Source organism: Cucurbita pepo, chromosome LG07 (assembly GCF_002806865.2).
Source record: "Cucurbita pepo subsp. pepo cultivar mu-cu-16 chromosome LG07, ASM280686v2, whole genome shotgun sequence".
In the NCBI taxonomy this organism is placed as follows: Eukaryota; Viridiplantae; Streptophyta; class Magnoliopsida; order Cucurbitales; family Cucurbitaceae; genus Cucurbita; species Cucurbita pepo.
The window spans coordinates 1,642,743-1,656,082 of NC_036644.1; the positions used below are offsets into that span (position 1 = coordinate 1,642,743).

General features: G+C 34.5%; 2 protein-coding genes across 2 annotated transcripts; one reads left to right on the top strand and one right to left on the bottom strand.

Annotated features, from left to right (window-relative positions):
- The first annotated feature begins 1,023 nt into the window (after positions 1-1,023).
- Positions 1,024-2,133, top strand: LOC111798750. The gene has a single exon (XM_023682074.1). It carries the CDS (start codon positions 1,024-1,026, stop codon positions 2,131-2,133), a length of 1,110 nt encoding a protein of 369 aa, XP_023537842.1.
- A 775-nt stretch (positions 2,134-2,908) lies between these two features.
- On the bottom strand, positions 2,909-7,047 carry LOC111798563 (E3 ubiquitin-protein ligase MBR2-like). Its single transcript, XM_023681800.1, has 7 exons — positions 6,768-7,047; positions 5,132-5,759; positions 4,548-5,059; positions 4,419-4,469; positions 4,240-4,338; positions 3,950-4,114; positions 2,909-3,293 (listed from the first exon to the last, which is right to left on the bottom strand). The coding sequence occupies exons 2-7, from the start codon at positions 5,730-5,732 to the stop codon at positions 3,144-3,146; spliced, it is 1,578 nt and encodes a 525-aa protein (XP_023537568.1). The 5' UTR covers positions 5,733-5,759; positions 6,768-7,047; the 3' UTR covers positions 2,909-3,143.
- Positions 7,048-13,340: the final 6,293 nt, after the last annotated feature.

The window sequence follows — 13,340 nt, forward strand, 5'->3', positions numbered from 1 at the left end:
GGAAGAACACGAAGAGATTGCAGATATAGATAGCTACGCAGAAGCAAACAGTTGTAATAACAATCAACAAAAACCCAACGAAGAACTCGCTAAAATAAATTCTAAATTATAGGAGAGAGAAAAAACAAAAGAAGAGAGAGAAAGAGAAACGGGAGTTGAAGGGAAGCAAACGATTGTTCGATGTTCCGAAGATTCGGACCGACCCATTCAGCTTCAATTTCTCTTCAATTCCTCAAGTTCTTCAAAGGTCAGAGCTCAAGAAATCCCTATGCCGGTTATTGTTCAAATGCTTTTGAGCTTAGTCGCCGAGATTCAATGTGCTTCATATCTCTGCAATTTCTGCTCTGTTCACTCTACTTAACTTCGCGCGAATCACTGATCTCTTTCTTCCACTTCCAAATTTTGTGTTTCGAACTTCCGCGCTTGTGAATTCTGCTGAAAGAATGATCGGTTTGTATTGGTTCGTCGAGCCAATACGTGTTTTCGTTAGTTGTTGAAAGTTTTTTCGTGTGTTCTGAACTTGGATTTCTTTGTTCGAAGTTAGGGTTTCGATTTGCGATTGATTTGCTATAGATTTTGAAATTTTGGCGGGATTTAGTGAGCCATGTAGTGGATTTAATTTCTAGGGTTGTGGTTTTGAGAAGCTGCGATTTGTAGTTAGGTAAAGGAAGGTTCAATTGGAAATATGATTGCTGCCATTCTGTTGATATCCATTTCTGGATTTCCTTGATCTGGNACTTCTAGGGTTGTGGTTTTGAGAAGCTGCGATTTGTAGTTAGGTAAAGGAAGGATCAATTGGAAATATGATTGCTGCCATTCTGTTGATATCCATTTCTGGATTTCCTTGATCTGGTTCGATGAATTTAAGGAACTTGCTAAAATGATACTGATCTTGAACATTAATATGCATTGATTGATGATATATGTGGGAGTGAGAGCTTTGTATGTTCTTGTGTTCTTCCTTTTTTTTGGTGAATTTGAATAGTGATTTTGTAAAGGGTGTGTGATTCTGTCTGCTGAGAAATGCGACCTCAGCAGAGCTTGAGAATTGACTTGGGTGAATTGAAATCTCAGATAGTGAAGAAGCTCGGAACCGATCGATCGAAACGTTACTTCTTTTACTTGAATAGGTTCTTGAGTCAAAAGCTGAGTAAGAATGAGTTTGATAAGCTATGCTGTCGTGTTCTTGGGAGGGAAAATCTTTGGCTGCATAATCAATTGATACACTCAATTTTGAAGAATGCTTGTCAAGCTAAAGCTGCACCACCAATTCCTACTTCAGCTCAAAGTATTCCCATTTGGTTTAATGGAGGTTTTCCATTGTCTCCAAGAAAGAGCCGGTCCGGGATTCGTGACCGTAAACTCAAGGACAGACCGAACGGGATGGTTGAATGCATCTCGCATCAATCAGCAGGCAAGAACGATGGAAGCTGTAAAATCACGATGGATAATGACGTTGCAACTCTGTGTGACTATCAGAGACCAGTGCAGCATTTGCAGGGAGTTGCTGAATTACCTGAAAACGATATCGAGGCTAGTGTTCAGCAACCAGCAGGAAATCATATCTTCCCGGGACAGTCGAATCGCTTGAGTTTACTTCGGAGTCGATTACTTGCACCTCTTGGGATTCCTTTTTGCTCAGCTAGTATAGGCGGGGCTCGCAAAGCGAGACCTGTGGATTGTGGGGGCGATTTTAGCATTAGTGATATTGGTCGTTTGTTGGATACCGAGTCGCTGGGACGACGTATGGAACAAATAGCTGCAGGACAGGGCTTAGGCAGTGTTTCTGGAGATTGTGCTAGTATTTTGAATAAGGTGTTGGATGTATATTTGAAGCAGTTAATTCGTTCTTGTGTTGACTTGGTTGGATCATCATGGCCTGCATATGAGCCTGAGAAACCTCTTGCCCATAAGCAGCAGATTCAGGGGAGGGTTATCAATGGCCTGTTGCCTAATAATCAATTACATGGACGACATAGCAATGTCAATGGCGAAGCTACGTACAAGCACAGATTACAATGCTCGATATCGTTGCTCGACTTCAAACTAGCAATGGAGCTTAACCCGAAACAACTTGGGGAAGACTGGCCTTTGCTAATGGAGAAAATTTGTCTGCGTGCATCTGAAGAATGAAACGACTCTGATCGATCTATTTATCCCATTCCACAGTTTGATTGTCCCATCACGGTTCAAAGGGATCGAAAATCGATCTCGACGACCTCTCAGCTATGCCCATCTGTGTGAGTAAAAGTGCTGGCTTTAGAAGATGATGAGCATGTCGAACGTCAAAATCCACGCTCGTTCTTGGCAATCATTTAACTGTGACTAAGCTTCGATGCTTGCAGTCAGAATGCCACCAGTGATTGACCTACGTTTCTCATCCGAACTGGCGTTAGCCGTGATTCGAAGATCTCGAGCTTTGTATGTATATTTAGATCACTGAGGAAATATACACAATTTTGCATAGAGATGCAGTTTCTGTAGCTTCTTGGTGAGAGGTAACTACTGGGGTAAGATCTTAGTGTTCTTATTTGAATTCTTATGAATAACTCATCAACAGACAACAATCTGCAGATACCATCTTCTGTATATCATGTTTACATTTTTTTTGGTTTTTTGTTAGATATAAAGATCCATATGCTATCAAACATATAGCATTTCCATTTAGAAAGATTTGTGTTCATAAAGTTCAACATTTATAATGCAATAGTTCGATTTGTTTGTTTGGATTCTGATTCGTTTGTTTAATCATCTGTTCGAACCAAATGAAGAAATCATTAGCAGATATTGTCCGTTTTGGCTCTCTTCTACATCCTTATAAGGAATGATTCATACCCCACTTCGACCGACGTGGGTTCTCACAGTTCAGATAAGAGTATTGAAAATTTATGACGGGAGTACAAGAACGTACAAGAACGGGAGATTTCATTCACTGAGTTCGGACTTCAAAGCCGAAGGGTGGCCTGTGCTTATTAAGAAGGTTTAAATATAACAGATTTTCTATGTACAATAAATCTTTGGGTGAGGGGAGAAGATTAAACATCCTCCTCCTCTTCTCTTTTTTTTTTTTTTTTTTTTTTTTTTTTTTTTTTTTTTTTTTTTTTTTTTNTTTTAATTCTTTATTTTAGGGACAATCAAACGAACTATGAAGGCAAAGCTGAAGCAGGTTCCTCCACAGATGCTTTGCAAATGGGGCACCAGTTCTTCAGCCGCAGCCACTGTTGTATGCACCCTTCATGGTAAGTATGCTCGCACCGCAGCGTCCCGACTTCATCTCCATTCGAGTACTCTTCCTGCAAACAAACCAAATCGATATCAGCTGCAAACATGTCGATGATCAAGAAACTCAACTACTAACACCCCAAGTCCACCGCTAGCAGATATCGGGGACGCAATGTGGTATCTCACAATCCACTTCCCTTCGAGGCCGAGCGTCCTCACTTGCACTCGTTTCTCTCTCTAAGCAATGTGGGATCTCACAATCTACCTCCCTTCAGGGCCCAGCATCCTCACTTGCACTCGTTTCTCTCTCTAATCAATGTGGGATCTCACAATCTACCTCCCTTCGGGGCCCAGTATCCTCACTAGCACTCGTTCCCCTCTCCAATCAATGTGGGATCTCACAATCCACCTCCCTTCGGGGCCCAGCATCCTCACTAGCACTCGTTCCCCTCTCCAATCAACGTGGGATCTCACAATCCACCTCCTTTTAGGGCCCAGCATCCTCACTAGCATTCGTTCCCCTCTCCAATCAATGTGGGATCTCACAATCCACCTCCCTTGGGGCCTAGCGTCTTCACTGACACTCGTTTTCCTCTCCAATCAATGTGGGATCTCACAATCCACCTCCTTCAAGGCCCAGCGTTCTCACTGACACTCGTTCCTCCCTCCAATCAACATGGGATCTCACAGTATTGCTCGACTATATAAACAGCTAATGTAAACAGACCTGGCAGATACAACATTTGATACCATCCTCATACTCGCTTCCACCTGCAGATGAATCCTCTACATGTCCAGACCGATACGTGCTTCTATTCAAGCATTGCGACAACGCTTCCTCGGTAACCGCTGTACTCACAGTTCCCATTCTCTCCTCAAGAGCAAGTAATTCCTATCAACCACCACAAGAGAGTCGAAAAATACAAATACATGAACAACCCGACACAATGAAACAGTCCATACATCACGAAGGTCGAATATACGAGATAGATTCAGATCGAGATTAGATGATCTCACCTCATACGACATGTTATCGATATCAAGCCTCATATCTCTATGTTGATCATAGAAGTTCAAGCCACTGAGGAAAAGATTGGTCTCTAAAAGAATTACTTGCTGCAAAGAAGATTAAATGTTAGAACAAATTGTAGTGAATGAATGAACTAATGATACTAAATCATCAAGAACTGGCTAACCTCATATGTTAGCTCTTCTTCATGTTCAATCCTTTCCAGAGCCAACAATACCTTAAAAAACACGATCCAAGTTTTTAATATCGGAAATTGAACGTCACAAAACGAACGAATCGATAACGTGGATCGTACCTCTGCAATACCGTAGTGTCGAAAGCTATCTCGGGTCGTTAAAGAACGAGCCAATCCGAGTTCTGCAGGACTAGCAGGTCTATGATTAAGCATATTCTCATTGATACTATCAGATCTTCTGTAAGAAATTGGGAGATCTGAAATCAACTCGGTAGAGACATCATGAGCGTTATTATCTATCGAGCTATCGGATTGGCCTTGCGAAACCTGAGAAATTATGGACCGTGACTCGTGCAACAATGTACTGTTTCTGTCGGGTCTGTTGCCATGAGTTCTTGCTCGTGATGTCCCGTTGATTGATGTCCTAGACCGACCCGGTACAACGTTGTTCTCCCGGTTCGAAGATCCGTTTTTGGGTCCTCTTGAATCGGATATAGAAACGCCATAACCGGAGCTCGTAATCCTTCTTTCCGAGGATGATCCGTTCGTCTTTTTTCCTCTGGTAGTTGAACTACTTTCTGCTTCAGAATTCCTCTTTTTTGCTGTATCCTTCCGTTTACTAAGATTTGAATCTGATGAAGAACAACAAGATAAAATGACATCAGCTATTGAATTACATCTGAAATTTCTCAAGCTATGCCTACCTGCACCGCCACGTGATGTCGGGCGAGAACTTTTCGACCCCGTCAACACAGAAGAACTAGCCGGAGTGTCCTTATTACTACGCATCCCAGATCTTTGATTATTGAAGTCCCGTCGTCCTTTTGGTGCAACACTCGAGCTACCTGGTTCCATTATCGTGTCAACGACAGAGTCAGAACTTTTATGACCAACACGAAGCTCTGTTCGTATCCGTTCATTTGACGACGGGACGACATGTGACGTCTCTGGCTCATCCTGAATGCTACTAGTTTCTGAAGAGTCTGTTTCTAATTGGGTCGATAGTTTCCTCTGAGTTTCAGCTACTGACTTCTTCGAACCTCGAACAGCATAGTACGTCCTAGACGAACTTCCAGCTATCTCTTTCCCACTCGAAGACGTTCGAAATGACTGCAATGGAGATTTCAGTTTCTCCGAATAGCTACTCCGAGCGCCCTTCGGGGAGTTTAGCCTGCCACTGCAACCAATTCGGCTACAATATTTACCGTCTTGATCTCGGTTATTTGCAGTATCTCTCAACACTGCACTGCTTCCCCTTCTGGATGTGTATCCATTAGCAACTCTTTTACTAGTGTATTCATCCATCTACGATAAATTTTCGATACTTCGACTCTGCGACGAAATCAAGATATAAAGATGAACGTTCTCCGAAAATCCAACTCCAAGTTCACGATTAATCTAAAATACAAACATACAAACCAGCTAACCGAACGTTAACACCCGAATCACGAAACGTTCAATTGAAACTATACCCACAAGACTATAAAGCTTCAGTACTTGATCAAACTAAGATTTAATCATTTTGACAGTCCATCTATGAACTAACAAGCATTAAACTCGAAACAAAACAAGCACACCAATACTGCTGAATTCCTTATGCCTCTAACCTCAACACGAAACTGAAGCTACAGCTAACTAGTTTTGGTAACAGTCGAACGTTTTTTTTTCATCGAAGAACACGATGAACGTGTTCTAACAGGTCTCCTTCATCACCTAACTCTCAAACATAAAGACATTGTTCCACCATGATTATATCCTCGTGAACAGCAGTCTATAGAGCTAATTTAAATAAGAATTTGATCAATTTAATCCAAATAATGGAACAAATCAAGGATAATTTGATTAAAAGTCAAAATAAAAAGAGAAAGGAATCTATATGTCAGGTGATCAAAATCCATCCCCACAAAAAAGTGAAGGCTATCATATATATTTTTTTTCCAGGATAAAGCTGTTCTTCATTGTTCTTCACAAAAAGCCAACTCCATATTATAAAAACAATATAGCTCCGTGATTTAAGGGCTTAAAAAGAACGCTCAATCATCAAAAGAAAACCCCATGAATAGCTTAAACTTGAGTTTACAACAACACCCCACAGAAAATTTCACAAAATCATAATCAAGCAAACGAAAACAAAGAATAAAATTCATGTCAGAACCTGAAAAGGGGTCAAACAAGAACACCCAAATAACACCAAAAACACCATAAATTGTTCAAAAAACAGAACCAAACTCATGATGGGTATCATCTAAAATCCAATCCTAGATATCAATCGAAGCAAGAACCAAAACCCAGGATTAAACAACGGCGAAAAAGGGGAAAAACATATGAAATCATCTGTACCTCGATTCTGAAGATTAGAAGAATGAATCAAAGAGAGATGAAGTAGAGAAGGTGAAGAACTGTAATGGACAAAGCGAGAAACAGAGAGGGAGATGAAAAGGGGATGAGGAGAAAGGTGCAAAAACGTGTATGGAATGATCCGAGGACGAAAGGGGTGTGGATTTGCAATCCCAATATCAACTATGATTCATTGGAAGAAAAAGGGAAACGGAAAAAGAGGAGAGAGAGAGAGAGAGAGAGAGAGAGAGAGAAACAAAACGGGGGCGTTCCGAAAACCTCTATAGTGGTGCCGCCCAAATAGCAATAAATCAAAAAAAAAAAAAAACAGAGAAAAATGAAGAGTAGAGAGAGAAACGGAGGAGAGAGAGAGAGAGAGAGAGGAAATCTGGGCCGTTGGATCAAGAGTCAAGGATCAATGGGTGAGAGGCTCCATTTTTGTGGACTAGAAGGAACAGAGAAGCTCTGCCCCACGGCCCCCACCTCACCAGCTGACCGGCCTACCCTTTTTCTTTTTATTTATTTATTTATTTTTAATTATTTTTTCCTTTTTCGGTTGCCTTTTTTTGCCTCTCATCTAATCCTCTTATTTATTTTATTCTTTAGGATTTACCCTCTCCTCCCCTTTCCTTTTTAGGGTTTTTTTTTCTTTTCTTTTTTTTAACAAAATTATGTTTTTTTCTTTTACTTTATGGTAACTTTTACCGAGCAGAGTATCATTGGTAAAACGTTAATAGCGATGAAAATAGTAAAAAGTTTAAATTGTTACTCCAAAAGTCAACACGAGCATAATTCAATTAATTAAGACATGTTCCTTAACGTTTGGAAGACTAAAAGTTTGAATCTCTTCTAACTGAAATCTTATATTCTAATCTTACTTCTCGAGATTTAAACTGGGTCGATGCTAAATTTTGGCTAAATTAATAAAAATATCCTTAATTTTTGTATTTTGTCTCAAAAATACTAGAATTTTTTTAAAGTTTTAAAGAAAATTCCAAAAATACCCCTATTGTTAGCTTAGGAACATAATATTTTGTTTTTAAAATATTCTTGATTTTTCTAAAAGATATTTAAAATTTTTATTAATTTCCTTAAAAAAATTAAATTAAGGATATTAATAATTGAATGTTTAAAAAATATTTAAAACAAAATATTAACGTTTCCAAATTTTTTAAAAATTTAAAGATATTATCGAAATTTAAAGATTTTTTAATATTTTCATTAATTTGACTTTTTTTTTTTTTTTGAGTGATTTAATCTTTGATTCATTGAAAAAAGTTTGACCTATTGGAAAAGAATAATTGACTTTGAAATTACAAAAATCTTCTTTTTTTTTTTTTTTTTTTTTTTTTTTTTTTTTTTTTTTTTTTTTTTTTTTTTTTTTTTTTTTTTTTTTTTTTTTTTTTTTNTATGAACACATTATACATTTAATAATTTACCTAAGTTCATACTTAGGAAACGTGATGTGATTTAGGGATGAAAAGACAAAAATGTCCTTGTTATATTATTTCATTCCTCTTCCTACCCTTATCTACAATTTTTATCCCAACCAAGATGTGGGTTTGAGAGTGTGAAAGGTATTGATGGTATATATGAATTAGTTCGAACAATTCTTTAATAAAATAACAATAAAAATTATTTTGAATGGTAGGCATTCGATGAATGTTTTAGACTTTCATTAAAGACTGATTGTAGATTGAATTACGTCTGTCCTTACGATTCCTCTAATCAATATCGAGGTAAGGACATGACAAAATGACCATTTTGGAACCCTTAAGTCTTTATCCGTATTTAAATTTATTGGAAATATATATATATTTTTTTTTTATGAAAGGAAATCGTGTTTAAAAGTGTAAAATTATTTCTTTTCAATGATTTAAAATAAGGTTGTACCCGAGTTGGGTTAGGTTTGAAAAATCTTATGAACCAATTCAAAATTTGGAGCTGGTTGGGTTGGTGCCTGAGCAACCCCAATATAGTTCACAACCAACCGAACCCAACCTAACCCTTTATTTTTTGGTTTGGTTGTTGAGTTGTTCTCTTTTAAAAATTATTTTTAAAAGAATCATCATTATCACTACATGTTGTATTAATAACTAAAATCTCATAAAATTTAAATATCAAATATTTATAAATCACAACAAATTTCTAAAAAATGTCAGGTTGGATTGGACAAAATGTCAACCCAAAAACCGAACAAAAATTTCAAATTAAAAAAAAAAAATCAACCCAAGAAAAAAATCTAACGGAACCTAACATTTATGGTTTGGATTGTGCAGTCTGAATTGATAGAATTATCTGATCAAATAAACACTCTTAATTAAAGACACGTTTCAAAGTAATTTTAAATAGGTTAAAATTGATTTAATCCATTTAAAAAAAAATCTCATTATTAATTTTTTTTCTCCCTTTTTAGTATATTGTTAAAGCTTTTTATAGTACACATTTATATTTTTTTTAATATAGAAGTTTTTATTCCAAAAAAGAAAAATAATTTAAAATAAAAATAAAAAGTATAAATAGAAAGTGTATAAAATAAACCTTATAAAGCCTTCAAATGTTGGATGGAAGTTAATGCATATTTGTCAAAATTTGGTGTAATTTCACATGCCCAAAGCGTGTACCATAATTTACCAACCACGTGCTTTCATATATATATATATATATATATATATATATATATATATATATTTAGTGAGTCCATAATTAAATTTTCAAAAATGAAAAATTATATATAATAAATTTGTTGTTCCTGATGAAAATTTATAGTTTTGCCCTTCATTTCAAGGAAGAGATATTCCATTTCATATTAAGTAGAGGGGTATATTAGGAATCCAAAAATACATTAAATTTTGTCGTCATTGCGCACAAAAATGTAGTAGCTACACTTAAAGCAACAACTACACGTTTAGGTTTAAAGTGAACGATATTATATTGTTGCAAAAATGTAAAGTGACTCGTTATTCTCGATACCTTATTTTAGTAAAATTATTTTTAAAAAAAACGAGATAATATCATTCTATTGTAGAAATATAAAGTGACTCGTCCTTCTCGATGCCCCGAACAGGTTGTTTGGTTGAAGATTTTGTTTAAGATACCTCGACATAGTATATTTGAAAATATAACGTCTAAAAACAAAAAATAATTGCGTCAAAATATTATCATAATTTCATATAAAAAAATAATATTTATATTTAATTTAATTTAATTTTCATTCATTAATAAATAGTAAAAAACTTAATAACCATCTTAATAAAGTTATAATAATTAGTAGACATAATAATTTCAATAAATAAGTAATCACATTTATTTAATATTTTCTTAGAAATAAAGTAATTAAACATTTTAATAAATTATTTTATTAAATTAAATAATTAATTATATTAGCGTTAATTTAATAGCAATTAGTCAATTAATTAACTAATTAGATAAGATCTTGATTAAGAAGAAAAGGTTGATATCTAAAAATAATTTATTTCGAGATAAAGGGTTGAAAAGTATGTCTCGAGCATGAATTTAGCTCGTCTAAGTCAATTTCCATCCAACAAAACGAGCCCGAAAGAGAAATTTTAAAACCCGGGAGAGAGAGGATGAAATATATTAGGTAAAGGGCAAATGTGGGACATGGAATAAGGTAGGTGGCATCATTAATTAGTACATAATTAGAAGAATGAGAAGAAAAAATTAGGCTGTAAAGTGGTAATCAATTATATATATATATGTATTCAACTTTAAAGCTGTCATCTTCCATTTTCCATTGGGTCCAATTAACACATACTTTATTTTTCTTTTTTCTTCAATCAATCCTTTTAAATTAATATAAAGTTGACCCACTAATATATATATATATATATATATATATATTCTCCCTTATTTCAACATTAAATAATTTATTAAATAATATTATAATGTCGAAAATGATATGGTTAAAAAATACTTTAAAAAAATTGATAGTTCCTGTCTATGTCATTACAATGAACCTTCTTTTTTGGTGGATCGGTTATAATAACTTCAAAGTCAAATGTAGTTGACTTGAAACAATCCTATGTTGACAATCTCTCGTGAAAGTTTTACTGATAAGTATTGATAAGAATGTGCTAAATTGACCAGTGTTGGTCGGTGAAATAGTCTTCACTCTTACAAATAGTTAAAAATAAATAACGTATGAAGATATTCATGAACATTCTTTTTTTCTCGGTAACTTAATCGATAAGGATATTTTTGAATATTTAATTCACTTATTAAATATTAATTAGTTAATTTAATAATTTTGTATTTGAAATAAAAAATCTAATTATTTAGTTTTTAGGGTTTAAATTATATAAAATTCGAATTTTGTTTATAATAAAAAAGAAAATATTTTGAAATATGAATTTAAAATTTTGGGGTGTAACAAATAATAAAAAAACGACTAAATAAAATTTAAATATAATTATTTAAATTATAATTTTATAGCAAGAAAAAAAAAATTCTCGAGATATAATTGTATTTAATATATATTTTAAATCACAATAAATTAGATATGATTGTATTTATTGAAGTGTTAATTAGAAATTAAAAATTTTAAAATAATANTGACTTTTTTTAATACAAGAAATCAAATTGGGGGAGGGGGCCACGTCTTAGCATATTTGATGCTGACGTGGAAATTAATTAAATGTCTATTTCTATCAGACAAGATAAGTTATTAATTAATTAATTAATCTTAATTTAAATTTCAAGATGGAACATGCCTTCCTCAAATTAGCAAAACAAATAATAAATAAAGTTTTTTTAAAAATAAAAATATAAAAATCAAATTATATATATATATAAATGGGAATGTCGTAGTCATGACCTTATGCTATTAAAATACTATATATAATTAATTATAGTTTACATTTTATAAATAATTATTGAAGTGTTAATTAGAAATTAAAAATTTTAAAATAATATATTTCATAAATAATTTTATTTGACTTTTAAATCTAACTGTGGTTATTATAAATAAATATAAATAATTCTTAATCTACCCGATATTTAATAATATAAGATATATTATTTAGCATTCTACCGAATGATGCTAACGAAGCCAAGAGGTTCGTCCCTACCCACCATGAGTTAGCCCGGGCATACGACCCCAACACATATATTAGTTTGGGAGAGAGACTAATCCCACTATTACGATATACAATTTATATGTACTTAGCTCGAAACTGCTTCATCGTAGCCTTAGTATAAGAGAACACAAAACCACGCCAGTGTGAGACCTGATCTTGTAGGTCTGCTCATACACGTTTGACAAGAACAAGGAAGTTGATGCGTAGTTGTTAGGCTAGATTTACCTAAACACTCCGTGAACATGCATTCAACATGGACATTTATAGCATATCTAATGAGCAAACTAGAGAACAATTTATCTGATTAAATCATTATAATCGAGTATCTTCATGTAAGAGCTCAAGCTCACCGCTAGCAAATATTATTTGCTTTGGTCCGTTATGTATCGTCATCAGCCTCACAGTTTTAAAACGCGTATACTAAGGAGAGGTTTCCATACCCTTATAAGGAGTGTTTCGTTCCCCTCTCCAATCGATATAGAATCTCACAATCTACTCCCTTGGAGGCCTAGCGTCCTCGCTGGCATACTACCCAATATTTGGCTCTAATACCATTTGTAACAACCCAAGTCCACCACTAGTAGATATTGTCCGCTTTGGCCCGTTACGTATTGTCATCAGTCTCGTGATTTTAAAACGTGTCTGCTAGAGAGAGATTTCCACACCCTAATAAGAAGCGTTTCGTTCCACTCTCCAAACTAACGTGGGATCTGAGAAACACTAACCAAGTAGGTAATTCTAAACTCGTTTTAATTTGAAACATAGTTGAACTCCAAACATAGTCATATCATTAAGAACGAGTCGGTTCGAGTGGGTACTTTTCGAAATTACATTAAACTATGAGGAAGTTTTGTTATTATTAAGGTTTTGGAGGTTAAAACACAAGAATTTAAGACATGGTTGGAATGTTTTTCCAAAAAATGAGGAGAAAACAAAGTAAGAAGAAGAGGACGAGGTCACAAATCTTTGTTGTGTTTGAAAAAGTCAACCATTGTTAATCGTAGACTTTAATGGGGATGTTTTCTTCTCCAAATAAAAAAACATAAATAAATAAATAAATAATTGAGGGAAATTGGCCTTCAATGAATCCTCTCCATCAAACAAAAACTAAGAAGAAACAAGAAGAAAACACCAACAAAAACTTTCAAATTGTTTTCTTGCTCTCTCGTCGAAGTCGGGATCGAACCTTCAAATTCAAGAACGGTAATAGATATCTTATCTGTTGAGTTATGCTCGAGTTCGTTTTCTATATGTTTCCTTTGCTTTTTCAAAGAAGTTTCTTGTAGATTTTTGTTTTTTTTTTCATACGATAAGATATCTGTAGTTGTCGAGAAACTTGGATTTATGTAGTAAATGTTATTGAAGCTCTCGGGTAATTTTTGTTTGGATGGTTTGAGTTTATGATCGGTAAAAGCTATCGTGTTCGAATATCCGCTCAATATAGGTAATGATTGAATGCTCAAAGGAAAGGAGCTGA

Coding starts and splice junctions, on each gene's coding strand:
- LOC111798750 (XM_023682074.1), top strand. CDS start 1,024: ATGCGACCTCAGCAGAGCTTGAGAATTGACTTGGGTGAATTGAAATCT.
- LOC111798563 (XM_023681800.1), bottom strand. CDS start 5,732: ATGGATGAATACACTAGTAAAAGAGTTGCTAATGGATACACATCCAGA. Junction 4,339..4,418: donor AAGAAGAGCTAACATATGAG/GTTAGCCAGTTC, acceptor TCTTCTTTGCAG/CAAGTAATTCTTTTAGAGAC. Junction 4,115..4,239: donor TCGATAACATGTCGTATGAG/GTGAGATCATCT, acceptor GGTGGTTGATAG/GAATTACTTGCTCTTGAGGA.